This window comes from Motacilla alba, chromosome 17 (assembly GCF_015832195.1).
Source record: "Motacilla alba alba isolate MOTALB_02 chromosome 17, Motacilla_alba_V1.0_pri, whole genome shotgun sequence".
Taxonomy (NCBI): domain Eukaryota; kingdom Metazoa; phylum Chordata; class Aves; order Passeriformes; family Motacillidae; genus Motacilla; species Motacilla alba.
The window spans coordinates 7,736,602-7,762,020 of NC_052032.1; the positions used below are offsets into that span (position 1 = coordinate 7,736,602).

A 25,419-nucleotide genomic window follows, 5' to 3' on the forward strand; every position below is an offset into this window, starting at 1 on the left:
AACAATGCTTTTGGCTGAGCTCTGCCTTACTGGCAGTGCCTGCTGTGCACTGACACCCACCCAGCCAGGCAGCAGCCGTGCCAAGGAGCAGCTCCCAGAACTGAGGGACTGGTGCCAGGATTTGCTGCCTCGGAGTGAGGGAAAGGGAAGGACAAATCCATAAAATCACAGCATGGCTGGGGCTGGAAGGGACCATGGGCACAAACAGTCTGTAATGACCCCATCAATGACATGCAGGGTCCACCACGCTGAAGGAACCCTGCATTCATCTTTGCAGTGACACTGGGGGCAACTGGGGAGGCCCTGAGGGATTTCAGGGCCACTGAAAGAGCCTCTCCAGCCACAAAAGCTGCTGTGGGAAGTTGATGAGTTTGTACCAGCCTCAAGAATTCAAGGACAAGCCCTCATGACAAACCCACCACACCAAAACTCCGTCCAAACCACGCTGAGGAAAGAGCCAGAACCACCAGGAACAGCAAAAGAAAGAGCAGGAGGGGACAGAAGGAGCTAAAATAAGACAACCAAGAGACAACCCCAAATTTCCAGTCCTGTGACCAGGGTTGAGAGCCAGAAGATCACCACAGGTCCAGGCTGGGAGATTTGCAGGGTCTCTAAGGCAGCTGCCCAGCAGCTGGGAGGCTCCCGTCCATCCCAATCCCCACCCTCTCATCCTCACTCTGCACTCACAGCTATAAATACACAGCTCCTCCAACCAGCCCCCTCATTCAGGGGGTTCCTCCAGCCATTCTGTCAGAGAGGAGAAGCAGAACCCTAAATTTGCAGTACATCTGGTAGGTTTGGGCTTCGGGGTGAGGGAGTGCAAGATGTGCAGCCGGAGGACTTGAGATCTTGCAGGGTTTTAATTACTCAGATTGGACTTGGATGGAAACACTCATCTGGAAATAGCAGAACTTTTCCCCATCTATTCTGCTTGGGTCTTACATTCCCCATTCCAAGCGGAATTTCTTAGGCTCTGATCCTAAGAAAAGTGGCCAATATGATCCTAGAAATGGCACGAGCAGGACATGTAAAAATCAATAGGAGTGACACGCAAGGGACAGACACATTTACAGGCACTCTGGCTCAAGTGCTCTGCACCACAGAGCCATTTATTTGAGGGGCTGCTGTGCCTGGTTTGTCCAACATAAAAATAATGGGAAAAGTGGCAGCTCACTCATCATCTCACCTTGGCTCCTGGGCTCGTTACTTTTTCTAATGCATTCGAGAAATTCTGCTGAGCACAGCACTATTTTGGAAGATGTGAGGGGGGCAGTGCTGGTGACAGTAGTGAGAGAAGCAGGAGAAGCTTCAGCAAGAAGCTGAGCCCAGAAGAGACATCACTTGAGAAATTGTGGCCCAGGAGATGTCCTTCCCCCCTTCCCTAGGATGGAAAGGTTGGGAATACACAATTACCCCAATAAATTTGTTAGGAGTAAATTCCCAGTGAGCTGCAGCTCAAAACAAGAGCTGGGGATATCAACACAAACTGTGGGACAAGGTTCTCCAGGGGTAGGGTTTGGTGGAGACCTGCTTTGCCTAAAACATTTACTTGGTCCTTTATGCAACGCCACAACTCCATTCCTCACAACAAATTATCTTCAGAAGAGAAAACAAAGGTAAAAGTTATGTGAATTAAATGCTTCACATCAAACCATTCACAGAACTTCTGCCTGACTCTGAATTCTTCAAGCAGCCAACAAAGAACCCAAAAATCTGCCCTGTGCCATCTCCCTAATTGTGCCACTGCAGAGGGACAGCGCCGTGAAGTGGAGAAGGTTCATCATCAAGAAAGCTCTGGGGCTGTAAAGAGGGCCAGGATTAACCACTGCCATAAATTTAATGAGACAAAATAACTGGGGAGAGCTCGAGTGGCAGCGGAGAAAATTTAGGTGAAATGTTAAATATAACTCTGAGGCACCAGGATGGTTTGGAGCAGCTGAAAGAGCCATAAAGGGGGATGGAAAAGCAGTTGGCAGGGCAGTAAGGTGGATAATTGCCTCCTGACATCAGCTCCCAGCAGCCACAGCCATGTGGGAAGCAGCAGCTCCCATCCCCAGGGATCTGCAGGAGCATCCTCGGGACAAGGGTCACTGACAATCCCTGATTTGGGGCCACGGGCTCCAGAGGATGAACCCACACCCTGCTGCTGCTGCAAAACCCAGCTCATTTCATGGACAAACACCCCCCAAATGGCTGCCCCGGGGTCTGGCATGGGGCTGGCTGGAATAAATCAGGCAGCAGAGGCCAATTGTCCCTTTACAGCTCCTCAGAGCATCGATCAGCAGCACTTGCAATGCGAGCAGCCCTTGCCATCTGCCCAGGCTGGCTGCAAGCTGCCATCTGGCCCAGGGCACAGCAAACCGAGGGGCCAGAGGGCTGAAAACAGGGAATTTGAGAACTTCCCAGCTCCCCTGATAGCCTTTTAGCTTCCCTTCCCCTTTCCATCACCAATTGTTCGGGGTTTTTTTGACTAAATAGCTGTTTCCAGGCAATTATGTGCCTTGATCTGCCTGGCTGGGGATCTGTCTGGAGCTGGGATTAATCCCTGCAGCACCCCAAAGGTGAAAGCACAATGGGGTCACCAAGGCTTAAACATCCTTTAAACACAGCAGAACCCCGTGGCTGCCCCATGATTTCACCCACAGCTTGTTCCTGCATCCCCCGTGCAGCCCTGGGTTTTGTCCCACAGCTCCTCCCTGCTGGGAGAGCTCTCAGGAGAAAGGTTCTCACTCTTTAGAGCATCGTAGGGACAACAGGGACAAAGCCTGGCTCCTTCTGCTCCCCAAATCAGCACCTCCATCGCAAATATGTTCATATTCTAAAGGCTCTGCAGCACAGGAGTTCAAAACCTCAACCTGGGGACACCAAACCACTCCATTCAAGCTGAAATGAAGCACTCTGACATTCTCCAGAAAAAAACCTCATTTACCAGCCCCCAAAATGTCTTGTTAGGACCAACTCGGAGTTTATCTTGAGCTTTTTCTCCAGAGAGAGCTCCCTTTGGGGATTCCCCTCTCCCAGGGTGAGCTGGTGGCACAGAGCCCACCAGGGTTGTCCCTCCTCACCCACCCTTGTCCCTCTGAGGCCTGTGGGGACAGCAGAGTGGCACCTTGAGGTGACAAATCCCTGCTGGTTTTACAGGCAGGGCTGGAGCAGCTCCCTCCACACACTGGGTCATTTCCATGCCTGCTGTGGAAATCACTTCCTCGCCTCCAAAAAAAGCATTGTGGCTGCAGCCACATCTTCCCAAGGCTGCTGGATCATCAGCAGCATTACAGGCAGAGATGCTGGGTGGACTGAATCACTCCCAGCAGAGAATGCTGCCCTTGTTGAGCTGTTTGGAGAGGGCAGGAGCTGAGGAAAGAGATTTCTCATCAGTGCCACGGGCTGTGGGGCCTGGGCATAGCACTGGGATTGGAACATTTCCAGTCAGAATTCCCTGCTCCAGGGGAGAAAGGGCACTCTGCTGCAGGCAGCAGGAGCAGCAGAACTCAGGCTGAGGGGTTCTCCAGGGAGTTTTTGGGGGTTTTCCAGCTACGGGTGGATTCTGACACCGTTTCGTGTCTGTGTTTCCACGCACTGGGAGGGCAGGCCTGGATGAAGGAATTTGTGCAATCCCTGCTCATTCCAACATGCCTTTCCCCCGCGAGTCCTAAATAAGATGTAAAAAAAGAGGATTTTGCAGAGAATGGGAAAACAGGGAAAGTTAAATTTGGAGATCTGGGACAGAACAGGGAAATCAGTTGAAATAAACCTCCATGTGATCTGATGGGCATCACAGCCCCTCTGACCAAGCAGCAAGGAGCAGTTTGGGAAGTTTCCACCTGGACACCTTGTCCCCAGCAGACTGGGACAAGGGAACCAGTCTGGGAACCCACGTCCAGCACCAAATAATCAAGGGGAGCACCCCAAACCCACCCCTTCTAGGCCAGCACTGCCATCCCCACCAGCACTCGCGTGAGAGTCCCCACACAAATCTCTCTCCAATTAAAAGCACATCTGTGTGTGAGAAACGGGAATTTTAAACCCCAATATTAAGGGGATTTTGAGAACTTTTGGAGAGAGGGCACAAAAAAACGCTATTCTTGAAAAGATCCTTTTCTCAGTTAAAATTTTATTAAACTGCAGCTGCTGGGAGCCAACAGCAAGCAGGGAATTCCAGGGCACTCCATTCCCTCTGCTGGTAATTTATGATTTACTTTGGTAATAACTGAAGCCATAAGGAACTCATTGGATTAAGGAGTCTTATTATTTATGTTGTGGAACAATAATATTTAACTGCATAAAGCCACATATTCCACCCGTGCACTCCATCCCTCCATATGCAGCAGCCTGCACTCCACAAGCAAAGCCCCGGCTTGGTGGGAATGCTGCCATTGAATTCCAATAGTGCCTGCACTTCACCGTGTGTGCTGCAGTTCAAGGTTGATTTTAAAAGCCTGTTACATCACCACCACAGGCAGAAAAGCCAGATAAACACAGGCAGAGACAGCAGCAGCATCACCCCACGCCCCACCAAGGACAAGCAGGACGGGTGCCGTGGCAAGATGTGGCTGCCACAGCCCTGGAAGTGTCCAAGGCCAGCCTGGATGGGGCTTGGAGCCACGTGGGATAGTGAGAAGTGTCCCTGCCCGTTGCAAAGGGGTGGAATGAAATGTTCTTCAAGGTCCTTTTAAACCCAAATTGTTTTCTGATCGCCTCAGGGCCAGCTGGCGTGGTCCAAAATCACACGTGGGGGGTGAAGCACCCAGAAAATGCCACGGGGGGGAAATGGGTTCCTCACTCCCAGAGCTGGCATGGATCACCTCAGAGGATGAATTATGTCCCAGGGTTTTGGGATTTAGGAGGAGCTTGGGATCCCCAGGGCTTGGCCCCTCTCACCCCCCACCAAGGCACTCATCAGCTCAACCTGATTCAAAGTGACATCTCCCAGGGCTTTCCACCAGAAAAAGATGGACTTTTGTCAGAGCACAAAAATCTCCTGGCCAAAGGATCAAAGCAGCCGTCCTGGCTCTCCCAGCCCTGCTGTCAAACTTTATCTGCCTTTGCTGGAAAGCCACAGCAAGTTTTCCCTCAGCCCTCCCAGGAGAAGGTGAGGCCACTCACTCTGCCAGCTCCTCCAAGCTCCGGTACACGTCATCGTCATTCTCCGTGGTCTCCTCCGAAGGGAAGGGCCTGGCAGGGAAGGAATGACAGGGTTATATTTTATATTGGTGCCTCACCCCTCACAGCAGAGCTCCTGAACTCAGCCCGGCCCTGAGCATCGTGCTGAGCAGCACAGAATATTCCCTGCAAAGTCATTTTTGTCCCAGAGTGACGCCAGCTCCGCTGCTTCCCGAGGGCACAGCTGGCAGGGCAGGGCAGGTGGGGAGGCAGGCTGGGCACACAGGGCACCAAAATGAGCAGCTGCATGGTCTGACAGCACAGCACCTCAGAGCCCCCCGTGGCTGAGCCCTCCCTGCTGAGCTGGTGCTGCACAAACAACTCAGGAATCCTAATTCCAGCCTGGTGTTGGGTTTGTTGGGATGGAGAAGCACCTTCTCCTCCAGCCTTTCCACCTGTGAGCTCCTTCCCTGCTCAGCCAGGCAGCACCTGCAGCAATTCCAGAGGAATGACTGAGTCCTCATGAGCCCCAGGCTTCCTCATCTTAACTCTGGGACAGCTGAGAAAAGTGAAACTCCTGGAGATGAGCGAAAGGACACCAAAAGGGCAGAAAGAAAGGAGGGGAGAAAGCAGATTAAAGGAGCAAGGGAGGGAGTTGGGGGAATACAAGAATTCCTTGGCTCATTCTGAAGCAATAACCAAATAATGTATGAGGGAGATGAAAAATACTGTTTTAATTAAACCCCACGTATTATTGCTGGCACGGGGCCAGGCTGGGGTGTGGCTGCTGGGGCTGGAGCATCCCCACGGGCACAGCACAGGGACACAGAGGGGTGGCAGCAGGGCAGCAGCTCTGCCCATCCCTGCTGGGCATCCTGGAGAAGGCAGATGGGGCTCCCCAGGCACGGGACACTGTGGAGGAGCAAACCTGGCCACATCTGAACCTCTAACCACCCTCAGGAGCAATTTCCTCCTCTTCCCTCCCTGCCCATGATAGATTGCCTCTCCTGAAAGATTTAATACATGGCCTGGTGAGCCCCTGAATTTGCTATTTTTGGATGCTTTCACGGGCATTAATTTGCTTTCTCTCCCCTGCTACACCTCAGGCTTCCTTAGGTGAGCAGCTCCAGAGCAAGCAGTTTGGAACAGGGCTGAGACCTGCAGCCAGCTCAGTCAAAACCCCGAGCAGGTGGGGAAAGAGCTGTGCTGAGCCCTGCCATGGAGCAGGACAATCCCAGCCACCCCAGCTGCCCTGCCCCGCCACCAGGAGCTGCCAAGGGGTGTCCATGAGCAAAGTGGCAACAGGAGAGGGAGGGAGGCAAGGGATGCAAAGCTCTGGCAAGAAGGCAGAACTCAGAGGTGACTTCTGGTTCAATATCGCTTGTCACAACAGCAATAAAAAGAAATCCACCACAAGGCACGGCCTCCTTTCTTTTACGTGCATTTTCTGCTCTTGTTCTCTGAGTGTTTCCTTCCCCAGTGCTCACCACACCAGAGAGAAAGGAGTAAAAGAGCCATAAAAAATATTAAAATCACATGGACACATCTCCAGCCATAAATCTGGGCTTGGGGTGTAATTGGCTCCTGTGATACAACCCCCCCATGCAAGACAAGGAGGCAGAAAAGGGAGAAAAATGTTTTCTAATCAGAGTTTCATGGGGATGCAGCTGCCCTGGCCCTCCCAGCTTCACCTTGACTGCTGGTGAAGGCCCAGAGTGAAAGTCAGGGCAGGGGAGGAATTAATAACCTGTGTCCTGCAGTGGCAGCTAATGGCTAAATAAGGACTCACAGAGTGCAATTAGAGGGAGAAGTCACACCAGGGTGAGGATTACTAAATGGGCCATCCAAAATCTGGAGCTGAAGGGCAGCTTTTGGGACAAAGCCTTGGGTTTTTCCTTTGTTCATCCCTTGCTCTTCCCCAGGAGTTCTAAGTGCAACAACACCATTTAATTCAGCTCTACCAACAGCCACTATTTGAAATATCTCCCCACTTTGACTTAAGCTCCCTTACACATCCATTTAGGCTCTTTTTTTGTCACTGAACACACCTGAGCTGGCTGCAAAAACAGACTGGATGTGGTAGGGACAGAGTGGGTGAGAGGAACTCTGCTCTTACTCCCTCCCCACCAGATCCCCATCAAGGCAACGCAAAGAAAAGCCAGCTGGGAGATCTTTTAAGCCAATATTTCTCACCAGCACAAGGCTTTCACTGAGAACCTTCCCACAGATCCTGCCCTTGGCCCCAGCCATGCAGGGAGCAGCATCTCCATCCAGGTGGGTGAAGGTGCTGTCCCTTCCCCAGCCACGAGCTCCCCAACAGCAAACACCTGCTTTGGGACCAATCTCAGTGTCCTTTTTTTTGGTAAAATGAGTAAAAATGTTGTCAGTCAAAAGATGGAAAAGCTCTGGATTCCTTGGGAAACTGTCAAAGGCCTGCAGGCACATTGCAACTTCTTATGCAGGAGCACAGCAGAGCTGGGAATGCCCAACAGCAACGAGTGCTTTGAGGCCACTGAAACCCAACAGGTCTGCAGAGACCCCAGGCGATTAAAATTCATTTGAAAACGTCTCTTATTTCATATCTTTAGCTGAGCACCAGATTTTTTTCCTCCACCACCATGCAAAACCACCTGCTGAGCCATTCAGCCTCCCAGCCCGTGCCGGGGCTGCTGGGAGCCCCACCCTGCTCAGATGAAAAGCAGAAGCCCCCAGTGGCATCAAACGGAGCTGGAACAGGCTCTTCAGAGATAATAAAGCTCCCAAAGTAGACTCCTGCACAGACAGACCCCACAGCAGTGCACAGCATCACTTCCAGAGATCAAAGGAGGGAAGGGAAGTGGGGATCGATCTGATGGGTTTGTTTAGGGCTGGAAAGGGAAGAAAAGACCAAGCAATTTGTTCTGGAGTCTGGAGCGAGCTGCTCCTCTGGAGGGCAGGACTTACAGCACGTGTTGATGCAAAGCACCCCCTTGATCTTACAAAACATTTTGGCCATTCCTGGATCTCACAGAGCTGCCAGCAAACGGGACACAGGCAGAGCCAGCCACAGCCACAGCACATCACCCAGGGGACAACCAATTAATATTTCACGAGGCACCTCACGCAAAAAAAAAAACCCTCCCTTGCTCTCAGGTTGCCCCATGAACCCTCCCACACCACATCCCCACCGTCCAGCCCTGCACAGGGAGCCGCTCAGCTCTGCCTGGCTGCTCTTTCCTCTGAATTATTTAGTGGGAAGAGCCAGGTAGGCTGCAATTCTAACAGCAATAAACAGGGGGGTTTATTTATTTATGAGCACATTTCAGCATCTGGGCTGCCTTGTCCTAGCAACTGAAGGCAGCTCTTCACCTCTGCAGGGAGCAGAGGGTCAGGGGTGAGGCAGCTTCAGGCTGATCATTTTGTACAGCAGCACCTCGGCCTCAAATCCATGTGGGACACAGCAAGGAGGACCCAGCGTGGTTTGTTCACCATTTTTCCTCTCTCCACTCTGATTTCCTGGGGTCAAACACCAGTCCTGGGAACAGCAAGCTTGGTAAGAGGCAGAGAGGGAGGAAATGTCCCACTCAGGGCACTCCATCCCCTGGAGCTGCTCCCACATGAGGCTGCTCTCAGTGGAGATGGTTTGTCAGGCAGATCTGCAAGGAAGCTTCCCTGACTTGTGCAAACCCCCTGAGGAGTGTAAAGGAGGTGATTTATCCCTTTCTGGAGGGGGATTCCACCCTGCCAGCACCAGCAGCATAATCTGCCCCTGCTTCCCCAAGCCCAGGGATAACACGTGAGTGTTTTAAAGAGCAGGTGGAGCGGGTGACACCCAGGGAACCTGAGCTGCTCCCATCTGCTGTCCCTTCTGCGAGGCATTTCTTCACTGATGGGAAGGAGCAGAGCCTCAGGCTGGTGCAAAGGAGCTCCTGCAGCTCTGCTGGGATGGACAGGGCTGTGCTGAATCCTCCTGGCAGACAAATATTCCCATGGTGTGGAATCTGCAGCCTGAAATTGCACCCTGAGGGACGTGCAGCTCCCCTGGCTGGGGGTACAGACCCCCTGACATCCCTGCTCTGAAGGGAGCATCATGGCACTGCACAGAAACCCCACAGGACATGGATTTCACCAACATTTTAGGCTTCAGGCTGTGTTCCCACAGGAGATTGGGAGTGGGGTTCTCAGCCCCACAGCTCCCATGCTTCCAGGGAAGTCCTTCTGTCCCACTGCTGAGGTTTAATGCTGCTTCAATCCCAACATGTCAACCTTTGGTTGTTCCCAGCACATCATTTTGGCAGGTCCAATCTTCCGCTTTTCTTCTTCCTCCTCTTTTTCTCCAGGAGGACGAGGCACAGAGGATCGCCCCATTCCTGTGCCCCCTGTCAGCTCTGGAACCCTGAGCCTGCCACCCTGGAGCTGCCCAAATAAAATCAGGTATCGTTCCAAGACTTCTACACACCACTGAAAACGCTTCCCTCGCTGGCTTCATGGGATTAGGCAGATTAAAGCAGCATTAATTTACCAAGAGGTGGCCGTGAGCTGACCAGGCACCAGCAAAGAGGTGACCTGGAGCTGCCCCTCCAAGACTTGGTTCCCACCTGTGAAAGAGGAGCAGCACCAGGCAGTGATCCTGGCCGAGTGCTGCGAGGTAAAACCACCCTATTAATGCCCCCAAAATCCATCTCATAAAGCAGAATAGAATCAATTCTCCTCGTGCAGAACAAGACCCAGCAGAGCATACCAAAAGCTGCTGAATTTAATTAAAATCACACTCTTCTGTTGCATTACTCATCTCTGGAAAGAAGCACCTCACGGGGCGCCAAATTTTAGACACGTCCTCTGAAAAATTACAGTTTGCTTTTATTTGTGGTCTGGAGCTTGCAGAAATTCTTGCAAGATGAATTCTGATGGAAATTCAGCAGGGAAAGAGCGAGTTACATCACCAGCTAACACGAACATGATGATGATGATGGTGATGATTTTGCAGGAGAGCACTCGGTGCAGTGTCAGCACCCAAGGGTGGGCTGCAGGCCCTGCTTTATCCTCAGCTCCAATCTGAACTGAGCATTTCTGGAGATGAGAAGACAAGAAAATAACAGCTCGTAGAATTTTATGTTTCAACACATTATCGCGTTTTTAAAAACCCCTCGCGTACCAATGCCTCACTCAAGCAAGAGAAATGATTTTCTCCTCACTTCAGCTCCACTCTGATGAGAACAGATGGAGAAAATCAAAAGGGGAATCCAGAAATGTCTTGCTTGAAAAGAAAGAAATAAAAAAACCCACCCAAATCCTGTGGGGTAACAGCACAACCAACCACTAGGGAAGGACTGGGCCAGTAAAGACCTGGGGTGCATCCCTCCCAACAACATCCACTGCCTCACACTGGGAACACCTGGTGCAAACACAAATGCTGCCATCCCCATTTTTAACCTGCAGCAAAGCAGCACAAGGAGATCTTTCTGCCCTCCGAGTTTTCCTGCTGTACCTGAGCAGCTGCCATCCTGTGAAACGTGTGCCAGTGGAAAGAAATAATTAATAATTACAATTAATTGTCCAAAATGGACCTTTCTGCTTGATTCCAGCACCAGCACATCCCGGCCAAGAGGGGCCCAACTGTGCAGCACAAACCAGCTCCAAAGAGCCCATCCTCAGGGCCACCAGGAATCCCTTCCCCAGGGAGGTGCAGAGAGACCTGGGCTGTCCCAGAGCATCCAGTGCCCCTCTCCAGGCGCTCCTGTCCCAATCCCCCAGTGCTGAAACCTCCCAGGCCCCCTATTTCAGACCAGCTGAGCCTGGAGCCCTTCTCCATCCTTGGAGCATCCTTGGGGCAAGAGCTGCATTTTGGGAAGACAAACAGAGCTGCTGGAAAGGTCCCACAGGGCGGGCAGTGACACAGGAGGAGCCTGGGGGCAGCACCAGTGACACAGCAGGTGACCCCAAAGCCCAGCAAGCCCCACCTGGGCCCAGGCAGCAGAGCTGAGCTCATCAGAGCTGTGCTCATTAAGCAAAGCTGCTGCTGGGGAGGGGACAGAGAAGCTTTGTGAGCAGATGCTTGTGGGGTGACCTCAGCATCCCCCCAGCCTACAAAGCAGCCGTGCAGGAAAACATGTCAGGGATATTTTTTTCAGGCTCGCTGTGAGGATACAAACTTGGCAAAAAAAAAATCTGTTAATGTTTGGTTTTTTGTTTTTTTTTAGTGGGAAAGGAGCTGCTTTTCAGCCAAGGATTCTGCTCATCAACAAATGGAGGAGCTTTATGGTGACTCCTAAAGGAAGAAACAATCTCCTCCTGACCTCCTGCTTGTGGGGTTTGTGCTGAGCCTCTCTGAGTTTGTGCTGGTGACCAGTTCCAGGAGAGCTCTGCAAAACCAGCAAGTGCACCCATTTCCAGACACAGATCCTCCCACAGCCTTCTCCATCCATGTTATAGCAACACCTAAAGTGTGTGCAAGGAAAACACGACGGCAGTAAGAGAATAATGGGCAGAGTGCAATTGCAGAGAGCTGCTGGCAGGGAATAAAACAGGCCTTGTAAAACCAACCTTCAGGAGAAGAGGTGCCCTAACAACCTCCTCACCAAGAGACACTTGAGGACTTAATTGTTAGTGCCTTTAATTGCTTGCCATTTTCACACCCAGCTGGATCCGCCTCCCATCCCCAGGGGAAGGGGGAGCAGAGAACAAATCTGATCTGCAGGAAGCCTGGGAATGCTGGAGAATCCTTGCAGAGGCCATAAAAGATCTGCCACTGTGTCCCTTCTCTCCTTCAGGACAGCGAGGAGAACATCCTGATCAGCTCCAGCTCGTGCCACCACATCTTCTGCAGGAAGTGGGGTTTGCTGATGGGATTGATGCCTCAGGTTTAGCTTTTCTATTTTTCAGGTTCTGTGCTGCTTTGGTGTGTAATTCTGAGCTTCATACCAGGGATGCTGAGCTCTCTGCACAGAGCAGGGAGACAAAACAATGGGAAAAAATTCCTGCTCCAGCTGGGCACCAAGGACAAATGATCCAAATCTCAGCCCAGGAGCACAAACAGTGTGGGCTGGAGAGAGAAAAACAAGCAGGGTGGGAGTGCCTGGGCTAAAGCTGGAACGGGACAATGAACTGCAAGGTGCAAATGGAGCAGAGCTGAGCCAAGGGAGAGACCCCGGGAGTGCTCGTGCATTTTGGGACCATTTGGGTTCATCTTGGGTGCAGCCCTGGCTGGGCTCTTGTGCTGCCCAAGGTGGATCCATGGAGGAGATGCTTTGAATAAACCCCTGCTTTATTCTGTAACTCTGCCCAGCCTCTGTTCCAGGCCAGCCTTCCCAAGGATCAGGATTTACTCAGGGTCAGGATCACAAAGCCCTTCTTACAGGGTCACCCCACACCACAGTGGGGCTCAGTCAGATGGGGAAATGGATGAAAGTCATGAAACTGGACAAAACTCCAGGTTTAATTCTGATCTGGAGGCTGACTCACCGAGGAGGTTCCTGATCACCCAGCTCAGACACACAAGCTGGGCAGGGCAGGGGCTGCAGGTCCAGCTCCCTGAGCCCCCTGCCTCCCCTGCCTGGGCACCTCCTGCCAGGAATCTGCTCTGCCTCTCCCATCCCTCCTCCCTTTCCCCCCACACACATCCTGATATTACTGGCAAGCTGTTAATACAGAAATCCCAGGGCTGACAGGATGAATGCTCATTTTGTGCCTTTCTGATGCTTCACCTGGGCAAAGGGGGGCAGGGATGAGGCTGGCAGCAGGCAGGGGCTGCAGGGAACCCTCCCTGGCTCAATCCTCACTGCAGGCAGGATGCTGGTGCTCATCTGGCTGCCTGGAGGTGGCTCTGACCTGAGCTAATCCCGGTGTTGAGCTTTTCTCCTCTCCCCTCTCTGTCTGCACCGTGGAGATGGGAAAAGTCACACAATCCTGGAATGGTCTGGAAGGGACCATAAGGATCTTCTCACTCCAATCTCCCTAATCCAACTTCCACTCAACCAGGCTGCTCAGAGCCCCATCCAGCCTGGCCTGGAACACCTCCAGGGATGGAGCATCCACAGCTTCTCTGGGCAACCTGGTCCAAAAAGCCAGAGACAGGATGGCAAAGATGGCCATTCCACAGGGTGCCCATGGTCACCCAGCCCTGGCAGCCCTTCCCACTGGACCTGGACTGGTCACTTTGTCTCTCAGCTGACACAAAGGGGTCCTGCCTTGGCCCCAAGAGGGGGAAAACTCATCCCTGTGTCCTTCCCTCCATGGCCCAGTCAAAGCACTGCCACTGCTCCTGTGAGAGAAAACCTCCTCTGACAACCAGGATTCACCCTCCTGCCCATCTGCAAATGTTTTTAACTGCCTTTTATCAACTGGGGTGCCTTCTGAGGAGAGTCACCAAGAGGTTCAGCTCATACAGAAAGGTTTTACTGAGATTTAGGGCCTCCACAGAGGCCTCTGAACATGCAAACCCCTTCCCGTTCTCAGCTGGGCTTTGCTGCGCACACATTAAAAATGCATGCAGGCAGCACGAGCCAATATTCCTGAAGCTCCTGCTTTGCTTGCAGAACTCTGCTTCCAGAAAAAACACAGATCTCAGGGAGATGAATAAACACGTGCCCCCCTCCTCTCTGCTCAGAGCTCCCTTTCAGCCCCCAGAGCACGAGGTGGATGGTGGAGCCCAGAGGACGCCAGGATGTGCCACAGGCAGCAGGGAACAGCCCTGTGGAAGGAAAAACAGGGGAAAACAGGAAAAAAAAAAAAGCTTTAAGAAAATAATTATAATCCTGGTTTATTGGGACCTGCAACAAGAAGCCTTGTTGTCCTCCAGAGAGCTGAGTTTGCTCAAGAAAACTTGGAATGAAAACGCGAAAAGGGAAGGAAAACTCGGGAAGAGAGTGAAAATTCTTGCTCCAAAGCCCAGGAGAAGCTTTGCACGACATCTCTGTGCAAAGAGCACGCTGCCACAGAATCCTCCAGGCTGGCTGGGAAGCGCCAGCCAGCGTGGGAATGGGGTAATGGAATTAGGGTTGCAGTGGAAAATCCTAGCCGGGTAATAAAGGCTCCTTGTTCAGGGATGGAGCACAGTGGAACTTCTCCCTGGAAGTGCTGACAGTCCTCCAAAGAGATGGAGAGAAGGATGAGAACCAATAACAAACAGATCTCCTCTCCTGAGCAAGGAGGATCTGCTCTTTGTGCCTGTGTACGACCCTCTGGGACAAGAGGGGGATCAAAATCCCAGCAGACAGCTCCCACCCCAGCAGCACAGGGCCTGCCTCCTGCAGGATTTGTGCAAGCAGCCCTGGGATGGGGACAGGGCAGGCAGAGCATGGTCCCAGCAGGGCTGTAGCCACAGCTGCTGCGCATTAGGCACATTGCAAATAAAACACTGCGTTCAGGACGGAGGTTTTGCCCTGTTTTTGCTGCTTGTTTCTTGGAAGAAACACTCTGTCATCCCCACAGAGCTGCCCTGATAGCTGTCTGCAGGACTCTGGGAAACAGGCCTCCTCTGCCAAGGCTCCTGTAGCCAGAGATTATTAAGACAGAAAAAGTGGATTTCTTTTTTTCACAGAACAGCACACAAGACTGATTTTTATTTTCCTCCAATCCATGAAACTTATTCAAGGACAAGGAACGGGCTTTGGGATTTATTTCACTGTTAATTTGTGTGATCCTCATTCTCAGACCCTAAAACAGGGATTGGAGCAGGGCCACGTTCATGCTGTGGGGCTGAAGACCATACAAACCACCCAGCATCCAAATTTCACTGTGTTTACCATGGTTTTAAGCACTGTGCCTGAGCCAACAAGATTTTCCCCACTTCCAAGAGAAGCATCTTCACTGGGAGAGGGAAGAGGATGGACCCCAGGAGCAGTGGTGGCTGCTGTGAGCAGTCCCTTCAGGGAGCCAGAGCTGCTGCTGGCTCCCACAAGATTAGATTAATTCAGATTCACTCATTTGAGATTAGTTTCTGCTGTTGAGGGGTTCGTGATGGTGCAGCAAGAAATCACCTAATTTAAAGGCAAGAAGATGCAGCAGTGGACAAAGCCAGGGCTCTGTGGCTGCAGGGGACAGTGAGATGGGAGGGAACACTCCCAGGAGGGTGTTTTAGTGGAATTACAGAATTCATTTCCAGTCTGTTCTATTTTCCAGCTAAAGGAGTGACAGCATTTTCTGTTCCTGCAGAGCTGGAGGAGAAACAGGGTTAATACACAGGAAAACAGGGTTAGAAGCAAAGGCTCACTGAGCTCTGTGCTATTCTTGTGTAATTATGGTGCCAGAGGCTTCCAAGATAAAGGATTTTAGTGGGAACTGTAAATGCCAGTTGTAAAATGAATGAGAAAAAGCCACATATCCACAAGAATAGCAAAGCCTCCCTTGTCTCTGCATCCCAGCTAAGCCCAGCCCTCACACAACCCACAGGGGCTCAGCAAAGCCTTCCCAGGGGATGGCAGCTCCTTCACCCTCTGAGCTGGATCCAGGACTTCCCTCCCTGCCCTGGGAAAGGCTTTGCCAGGGGGTGACACCTGGAACCCCCCCAGTGATGCCCTGAGGCTCAAACCCAGCCTGTGCCAAGGCTCTGCAGTTTGTGCACGCCAAACCCCTTGGATGTTCTTCTCCCTTAAAACAAAAACCACTGCAGGCTCCTGCAGGACTCAGGGCTATCATCACGACAAACAGTGCTTAACTTACAGCACATCTTTCCTCCTCAAACCCTCAGCCCTGCCTCTCCCCCAGCCCTGCTGGGATCTGTGTTTAACAGATGGGAAGGCTCCGAGCTGGTTTTACACGTGAAAAGCTGTTCCCCTCCAGCAATCTCAGCACAGACAAGGCAGGGAAAATATGTTCCAACAGTGGGAATCATGGCAGGGGGTGCTGGGGGTGGGTGGCAGGGCTGGGAGGGGGCAGGGATCCCATCCATCCCTTCATCCTGGCTGTGCCTGGCTTGGGATGCACCACACATCCCCACCCAGAACAGCAGCAGGACACAAGGTGTGGAGAAAATCCAACGTGTTCTGTAGCTGGGGGGGGTGAAAACAGTGAAAACACGCACGCACTCCCTCCCCAGAAAAACGAGGAGAGGTAATTTGGGCTGCAAACTCATCCCTGTTATAGCCGTGGTCCTAATGAGATGTTCCCAGATTAATAACACAAACGCACTCTAACAAGGAAAGCAATTGCAAAGCAATTTCGCAGGGAGCTGAACAAAGAGCAGGATAACAGCTCTGCTTAATAGGGGCTGTCTGCTGCTTTTAATTCCTGCTGCACTGCTCCCTCAGAGGAGCAGCAGGCAGCACACCCTGGGCGCAGTCCGACACCCTCAGCAAGGATGTGCCTGTGACACAGCCACGGGGACATTTCCCAGTTGTTAAAGGGCAGAAAGGTCCCTGGGCTCTCCTGCACAGGGGCAGGGGACAGGGGGGACAGTGGAGTGATGCCACAGCTCCTGCCACTGCTGGCTTTCCTGGGATCCCTCGTGGAGTTGAGCAAAACCTCCAGCTAGGGACAGCAAAACTCTCCCTGCTGCCTTCCCCAGCACGAACAGCGCACACGATTCCTCATGTTTTCACTTATTTCATCTGAAACTATTCCTACCTGCATCCCAAAGGCACCCTTGGTGTCTGTTTAAGCCCATTATGTGCAGCTTCTGAAGAGTCTGATGTGATTAGATACAAGGAATACGGAGAGGGGGAGACAGAGATGTTATTTTATGGGAAGGATCTTACCTAATTCCTTTGGTTTGAGCAATACTGTGGAAGGAGAGCCTGGATACTGCAGAGATCACCTGGAAATGAGAGAAAAAGAGGCTGGAGTGCTTACTGAGGACACAGGAAGGTTTGGTGGGAGCCCAAGGACCCCCAGCCTGGTGCTTGCAGCTGGACCCCACTGGAATGGAAGTGCTCCAGTCCCCCCCTCAGTGTCACGGTGTCACCATCAGGGCTGGGAGCACACTGCCAGTGCAGACCCTGCTTTAGCTTCCACCACTGAGCACAAAAGGCATTTAACCCTCAAGATATTACTGAACAGCTTCATCTGAGGAAATTCCATCCCCACACTCCTTTAATGAGCCCAGACCTGCCCTGACAGGTTTTATGCAACGCCTGAGAAGCGTTGAGAAAACCCTCTTACTTTGTGTTTCATGACAAAAGGATTACAACTCCTTTCGTGGCTCCCCTCACACAAAATGATCTTATTGAGGCAAACTTGCCAAGACTGAGCAGCTCTGACTTCTTGCAATTGAATAAAGATGCATCATCAGTTTGTCAGAGGTGAGTGCAGACCACTGCCCTTTCCTGGCAGAGAACAGCCAGGAGTGATTCAACACCAAAACATTCTCATCAGCACTGCAAGCAGAAGCAATAAAACCTCCAGGTTTTTCAGAAGAACTCCCATTTTTGATGGAAGTTTTAATTGCTACGGGGAATTTTCAATGAAGAGGAACAAAGGATGGGTTGGAGGTGGATTTAAGCTGTGTTTTACCCTTGCTCACATTCACCATTTCAAAGCTGGAGCGATAAAAACAAACCTGTTTTTTTTGGACTGGTTTCCTCTCCTAGGAAACCTGGGATCTCCTGGGATGGGACATGGATAAAGGGCTCCTTGAGTGGGCTCCAGGTGCACAAACCCAACCCCTGGGGGCTGCTGCTGCCTGGGGCTGCCCTGCATCCAACCCAGCCAAGGGGACCCCTCAGGTCCCTTCATTCAGGAATTTTACTTTGGGATGCTCCCCTGGTTTGCTGAGCCACCTCCACACCACCCACCCAGGGACCACAGCCCTGGATCTTCTCCTGGGATGAACTCAGAGCCACATTTTTATCCCACGACATCAACGAGAGCCTCATCTCAGACCATCCTTCTCCTCCACACTTTTGCAACCTTCATCCCCCCGTTTTTCATGTGCCATGAACTCCAGCCTGGCTGTCAGCTGCTGGTGCCCCACAAGTGGAGCCAAAGCCAGGGCAGCAACCAAAAAAAAACTGGGAAACCACCCAAAAAGGGGGTGATTTCCACATGGAAAGCAGGGAACAGCACATCCCTGAAAGGCTCCAGGGCTCACCAGGGCACAGAACACCTCGAGTGGTACCTGGAACACCCAGCCCAGGGCACAGAGACTGGAAACTCCACTGGCACCCCCAGCCCTGCTCCAGGGGGCTTAAAATAGCACCAGGGAAGTCCCAGACTGACTGAATGAGTCTCCTCCATGCTCTATTTTTAGCCTTCTGAAATAAAAATCCAGTTTATGAATCAGACAGTGCCACTGCGGGGTTTGACTTCCAGGGAAATTTAAGAGGAAAGCTCCCTGTTCTCCTCACCAACAAGGTTCCCTTTGTTCTTTCTTTGCTGAGCAGCCCCAGGCTCTGCTCATCCAGCACATCAAAGCCTGGGCACTGGTTCCAGTGAGGAGCCAGCACAGCCCAGTGAGGATCCCAAATCCACAGATCCCAAACCCACAGATCCCAAATCCACACTCAGGTGAGGAAATGGGGAGCCAGCACAGCCCAGTGAGGATCCCAAATCCACAGATCCCAAACCCACAGATCCCAAATCCACACTCAGGTGAGGAAATGGGGAGCCAGCACAGCCCAGTGAGGATCCCAAACCCACAGATCCCAAATCCATGGATCCCAAATCCACACTCAGGTGAGAAAGTGAGGAGCCAGCACAGGAGAGTGAGGATCCCAAACCCACAGATCCCAAATCCATGGATCCCAAATCTACATTCAGGTGAGGAAGTGGGGAGCCAGCACAGCCCAGAGAGGATCCCAAATCCACAGATCCCAAATCCACACTCAGGTGAGTAAGTGAGGAGCCAGCACAGCCAAATGAGAATCCCAAATCCATGGATGCCAAACCCACAGACCCTAAATCCACAGATCCCAAATCCACACTCAGGTGAGAAAGTCAGGAGCCAGCACAGCCCAGTGAGGATCCCAAATCCACTGATCCCAAATCCACGGATTCCAAATCCACGTTCAGGTGAGAAAGTGAAGAGCCAGCACAGGGGAGTGAGTATCCCAAACCCACAGACCCTAAATCCACAAATCCCAAATCCACACTCAGGTGAGGAAGTTAGGAGCCATCACAGCCCAGTGAGGATCCCAAATGCATGGATCCCAAATCCACAGATCCCAAACCCACACTGAGGTGAGGAAGCCAAGCCACCCAGAGTGAGGGCTCAGGCACAAGAAGCCTCCTTGCAGCACCTCTAGAAGGACGGTCCCAATATCAGGAATATTTTTCCCAACATCTCCCGAGAGCACGACAAGCCCAGTGCCAGGCCAGCTCCTCCAGATCTCAGCCCCCAGCCAGGGAAGTGTTTAAGGATAAGTAATCCTCTCAATTTCAACAGGATTAAACAACATTATTAAAACTAACTCAGCCTTTAAGCGTTTGCTAAACTGTGTCTCATTTTCCCCTGGAAAGCAGCTTCTTACTTGCAGGCAAAGCCAGGCCTGACTCCTGGCTCTGGGGTTGGGTCAGGATCTGTCCCACACCCACAGGGCAGCAGGAGGGTCCCTGATCCCAGCTGAGGCTTTTCCCTGCTCCTGGAATACCAGGACACACCAAAACAACTAAAACAGACATTCCAACCTGCCCCTGAACACTTCAGGGATGGGGCACAGCTTCTCTGGACAACTTTGCCAGGGCCTCACCACCCTCACAGCCAGGAATTCCTTCCCAATATCCCTCTAACCCAAATCTCTGTCAGTTTAAAGCCATTTCCCCTCGTCCTGCCCCTCCATCCCTTGCCAAAAGTCACCCTGCAAGTCATTTAAAAATGTTGTTTGGAAAACTGTTCTCTTATCTGTGCATTTTTCTTCAGGAGATGTAGGGCTGTGGGTTTTAACAACAGGGGCTTATGCAGATTATTGCTATTATTATTATTACTTCTTCACCCATTCCTCAATGCAATTTCCTCCCTGGAAACTGCATTCAGCACACAAAATTACCATAAAAGCTATATATAACATCCCACTGACAATGAGATGGCAGGAATATAAATAGGAATAGAAAGGTACCACACGCAGGTGCTGCACAGCCACTTTCCCCTACCAGTGACCTGCAAAGGCTTGGTGGGGAAATTTCTGGTGGTTTTGCCATGACAAGTGAGGGATGCCCTTCACATTCCTGAAATTCCAGAGTGCTTTGTATTTATTTAGGGGCATGGGTTCAATCCAAGCACCCAGCTGATCATTTACTGACCAGAGAGAGCACTGCTGCAAAACAACAGCACCACAACGTGAGGCACAAGCCCTGCAGGGGACTTCGGGTTGAAAAAGGCACAGAGTTCCGCACTTCATGGCAAAAAGAAAGAAAATAAAAATAAAATGAAATAATCACGACTCAAAATGGGTTCCTCGCACTCAGGGGTCACTTTGGAAAACAACAAAATGAGTAAAGAAATGGGGTTTTTGAGAAGAATTAAAAAGAAAAAAAAAACCACAATAGCCACACTACTTCAATAAAAATTCACCACTTTTCTTCCTTACTTCCAACACTTTCTTTTAGGAATTACAGATTTTAAAATAAACCAAAGCCAGATAGAAAATAAATTATTATGTTCACTGCTCTTCTACTTCCTCTGGCATTGTTTATGGCTGATGGTATCTCTGAGGGTCTAGAAAACTCTAAAATAAACTTTTTTCTTATTTGAAAAAACAAACTGACCCAGCTGGGCTGGAGAACACTTTGCATAGGAGGAACTTTCCAGCTCTGGGCACTCCAGGAGTGACCCTGGGAGCAGGAATGAGCTGAGGGCTCCCAGCCAGCACTGAGCATTTCCAGAACAGATTTGCTTCTAAGCAAACCAGGAGCTCTGCCCAACACTGGTAACTCTGGGCAGAGATTTCTCTGTGCCACCTCTGCACATCCCCTGCCAGGGAGAGGGGATTTCACGGCCTGGAATTACAGGGAGTCATTCTCTGCTTTGCCCTTAAAACTCAGGAAGGACAAAACAAAGCCTCAGGCCAAACATCCCCAGCCTCAGGCAGAAACTTGACCCCAAAATGAGAGACAAACTGATGGTATCTCTGAGCAACCAGAAAATCCCTCAAATAAACTCTCTCAGGTCTGAAAAAACAAAGCAGCTGGGCTGGGGAGCACTTGGCACGGGAGGAAGGCAGAGACACCATTTCTGAGCTGGATCATGGCATCCCACAGTCAAAACACTGATGGGAACAGTCCCAGGGACAGGAATGCTCAAAGAAAAGCAGTCCTCAGAGCAAGGAGGATTTGATCCAGCTGCCTCCTGCCCGAGGTGCTGCAGAATCCTGGATTTTCTCTCACTGGAGCACGTGCAGCTCCTGTTTGCTCCTCTCCCTGCACACCTGGGCACCCCCTGGGCTGGGCACCAGCTGGGATTTGCACACCAAGGTCTCAGCAGCAGCTTCCAGGCTCCCATCTCTCTGTTTGCACATCCCTGTGCCATGGTTTGGACCTTGGCTGGACCAGCCTGGAAATGCAGAACAGCCCAGAGTGTGGTGGGAACACAAATCACAGCCTGCTTGCTCTGGATCAGCCATTTGTGTTCTTGCCTGGGGCATAAACCTGAAAGAGCTGATGCCTTGGGAAGGCTGAGCTAGAACAGAGACTAGAGGGAGTTACAGAATAAAGCAGGGATTTATTCAAAGCATCTCCTCCATGGATCCACCTTGGGCAGCACAAGAGCCCAGCCAGGGCTGCCCCCAAGAGGAACCCAAATGGTCCCAAAATGCACGAGCGCTCCCGGGGTCTCTCCCTTGGCTCAGCTCTGCTCCATTTGCACCTTGCAGTTCATTGTCCCGTTCCAGCTTTAGCCCAGGCACTCCCACCCTGCTTGTTTTTCTCTCTCCAGCCCACGCTGTTTGTGCTCCTGGGCTGAGATTTGGATCATTTGTCCTTGGTCCCCAGCTGGAGCAGGAATTGTTTTGTCTCCCTGCTCTGTGCAGAGAGCTCAGCATCCCATAATACAAAGCTCAGACCCACACACCAAAGCAGCACAGAACCTGAAAAATAGAAAAGCTAAACCCTGAGGGATCAACCCAAGCCAGCCCTTTTCCCTGGACACAGAGCAGCCAGGACTGCTGCTGCTGCTGCTTCAGCACCCTGGGAATTCACTGGGGAATTCCTTAAATCCCCATCTCCTGATGCAAGCTGAGAAGAGCACCAGCCCTGGCTGGGCAGGGGGAATCAGCCATGGTGAGATGCTTTCCTGGGATGCCAAGGCTGGGCACAGCCCCACGAAAGGATCCAGTCAGATGGATTTCCCTACAGCCATCCTCTCACACCAGCCCACACCCACCCAGCTGCCTGCTGAGGATGATTTTTGAGGATGTTGAATAATAACTGGTTTGGAGAACTGGTTTGAGCCTTTCCAGTGCCTGCCTGGATGATTTCCCCAGTGGCTCCATTCACCTGCCCAGGGAGGCCACAGCTTCTCCTCCCATTCCCTCTCATGCCAGGCACAGTGTTTGCTGGCATCCAGCTTCTGGAGAGGTGCCAGCTGAGCTGATTTGTGCTGATATTTATTTGATAAGGGTTTCAAATCAAAGCCAGGCCAGTTTTCCTGTGATGGTACATCCAGGCTTCTGTCCCTGTACTCACTGCAAGGACCACACAACAGATGGGGAAGTCGGGGCATGGTAAAGCCTCTTCCTTCCCCCAACAAACACCCTGCCACTTCCATTTGTTTTATTGCTGGTCCCAGAGCTCTGGCAGCTCCTCCTCTTCCCCAGCCCCACAGGGTGGTGAAGCCCATTAGCTGTAAAATGGGCTTTTAAAACCAACGTTATTAAACCATCACTATTTTGCATTAAACCCATTATTTGGCCACATTACGTGCTGGGGATGCAAATATTAAATCACTGGGCAAGGCCACTGCTGGTTTCCAGTGGGAACAGGGCTCGTGTAGGATTTTAACAGGTTTATTTTGGGCTCTTTGGGGCTGGCATCATGTCTAAAATCATGAAGCCTTTCAAGAGTGAGCAGTCACTGCAAAAACAGCACCGTTCCCTTACAAGGAGGAGGAAAGAACAATTCAGGTGGATTTATGGCTACTGCTAGAAAATCTCTGCACTCTGTCACACCATCATAAGTTATCCAGACGCACACCCTCCAGCTCCCATATTTAAGACACCAATTTGTCTTTCCCCATCACAGAGCAGCTGAGGAAGGAAGGGAACACTGCCACACATCTCTGGTGTCCCTAAACCCCGATGTCTGTGTGTCAGAGGTGTCAGGGCAGGGTCCCTCACTCTCCCAGGACACAGAGGAGATCCAAAGGCAAGAAGAGAAGAGGCAAAGCAGCCTGACACAGAGAGAGCCACAAACCAGCCCAGCCACAGCCCCGCTCCCTGCTCAGCTCCAGACACAGAATGAACGCCCTGAAACTCCAGTGCCTGCTTTGTGCTGCCGAGCTCCTCTAATCCAGCAGCAATAAAGAGTTATTCTGCTCCTTAATGAGCTCTCTCCTCCACCAAGGCTGCTGAGCCACTGCCTCGTCCAGGACTTTTATTATCTCTGTGTGATAGCAGCGACTGGAGCGAGGAGCTGCCTTTGATGGGACTTGAAAAGCCTCAGGGGGGAAACCCAGCAGCTTCTCCAGTGAGACACCACCAAAGCCAAGAGAGACAAGCTGGGAATGAGCCCCCAGCTGAGCAGGGCACAGAGATGGATGTGATGGCCCTGGAATAGTGGGAGCAGTGAGCTCAGCAGCACCCATGGGTGCTGGATGTGCTCCCTCCAGATTAAAGACATCACAAAACTGTCTCTTAAGAAAAAAACAAAAATCCAGCGTGTAACTGGAGAGGGCTCGTTTGCATGGCTTTGTGATGGTTACAAAAAGAGCTTGTCCTTTGGGAAAGGAGGGTAACGAGGCAGGGGAACTGGGCTTATTCCTGCAAATTAGAGGGGGGAAAACCACAAACTAACTTGGCTCGGGTGCCTGGAGCAGACGCTCAGGTGAGCACCAGGCAGAGCTTCTCACTCCACACCCCAACACGGCCCCGCTGCTCTGTCCAGCTCCTTCCTCTGCCCCTAATTAGCCGTTCCCTAATGAACCTGGAAGGGTGCCCAGTGCTGAGCAGCAGAGGAGGGGGCTGGAGCGTGGGAAGGTGTGAAACACGTGGCAGGACGTGGGCGCTGACAGCTCCGACCTCGCCGAGTCCCTGCTGAAAGCCACCAAGCTGTGCTGGGCGCTTGGCCCGGAAAGAGGGGCAGGAAGGGGGGGAAAAAGGCAAAAAAAAAAAAATCCTTAAAAGCACTGATTAGCTTCAAATGCTGGTAAATGGGTTTACACAGGCGGTCTGCAAACCCTGAGCTGCCACAAGGACACCTCGTGCCCAGGTGTGGGAGCGTGGGGAAGGGAACAGCAGCAGGACAGGTGGTCCAAACCCTGGCCAGGATGCTCTGGATGGATCTCTGCAGGCTTTGGAGAGCCTAGAAAAGGCTCAGAGCTCACCCCACGCTAAGCAGGGTGGTTATAGTTATCATATCTGTGCTTTCCATGGATGTAACAACCAGGAATATTCAGGGGAAAGGGTTCTGCAGACAACTCCTGACCCCACAGCACTGATGGGCAGACAGCCCCAAAAATGGCCTCAATATTTGTCTTACGCCCTAGGGAACACCAGGACAGGCTAAACTTTGTCCAGAAATCAGCTGCTCCTGCTAAACATTTGAATTCAGTCAGATTTAATTCAGTTTACTCCCCAAATTGTGGGCCAGCTGCTCCACAACCTCGTGCTAAAGACTCCAGGTCCTTCTCTGACCCCAGCCCATAACTTAGGGTGCCCAAAGTCAGGCACTTAAGCAAAACCCTCATCTTGTGACCCAAAATGAGCCACCCCAACAAACTTTTCCAGGGAAAAGCCCCTGTCAGAGGTACCCTAAGTAAAAAACTGCTCAGGCAGAGCACGGAAAAGGAGCAGCTCACGTTAATTCCTGGTGGTAGAAGGTGAGGCAGGGGCATTGCTCTGCTCACAGCTGTCACCTGGGCTGTCCTCACACCTGAAATCCTGCCCTGGAGTGGCACAGGTCACCCAGAAAAGCTGTGGCTGCCCCATCCCTTGAATTGCTGAAGGAGGCTTGGGGCAACCTGGACTAGTGATAAGATGGGCTTTAATGTCCAAATTCTGTGTTTTTAACACTCCATGACCAGACTCTAAATTAAAAAGCTGCCAGCCCAGCCAGCACACCCCATCCCAGCCCTTTCATCAGCTCCACCCTGAGATATTCCAAGTGAATTCCAGACTAGGGGGCTTCCAAGGGTTCCTTGCATGCTGCAAGGAGAGGCTCTCCTGCAAAAACATCCCCCCCCTTTCCCCCAGTATTGATTGGATTTGTTGAAACAGATGGAGAAAACAGCTAGTCAGATGCAAAACACGGATATCC

The 25,419-nt window shown here is 51.6% G+C and overlaps 1 protein-coding gene across 6 annotated transcripts in view; it reads right to left on the reverse strand.

Moving 5' to 3' along the window:
* The window catches only part of VAV2 (vav guanine nucleotide exchange factor 2), a 125,034-nt gene that overhangs the window by 32,569 nt on the left and 67,046 nt on the right, over positions 1 to 25,419 (reverse strand). For all 6 annotated transcript variants that reach the window (XM_038156700.1, XM_038156701.1, XM_038156702.1 and 3 more), the window contains exons 3-4: positions 16,776 to 16,834; positions 5,107 to 5,175 (exon numbers count right to left, since the gene is read on the reverse strand). In XM_038156700.1, coding sequence (XP_038012628.1) covers positions 5,107 to 5,175; positions 16,776 to 16,834 — 128 coding nt within the window. The remainder of the gene's footprint in view (positions 1 to 5,106; positions 5,176 to 16,775; positions 16,835 to 25,419) is intronic.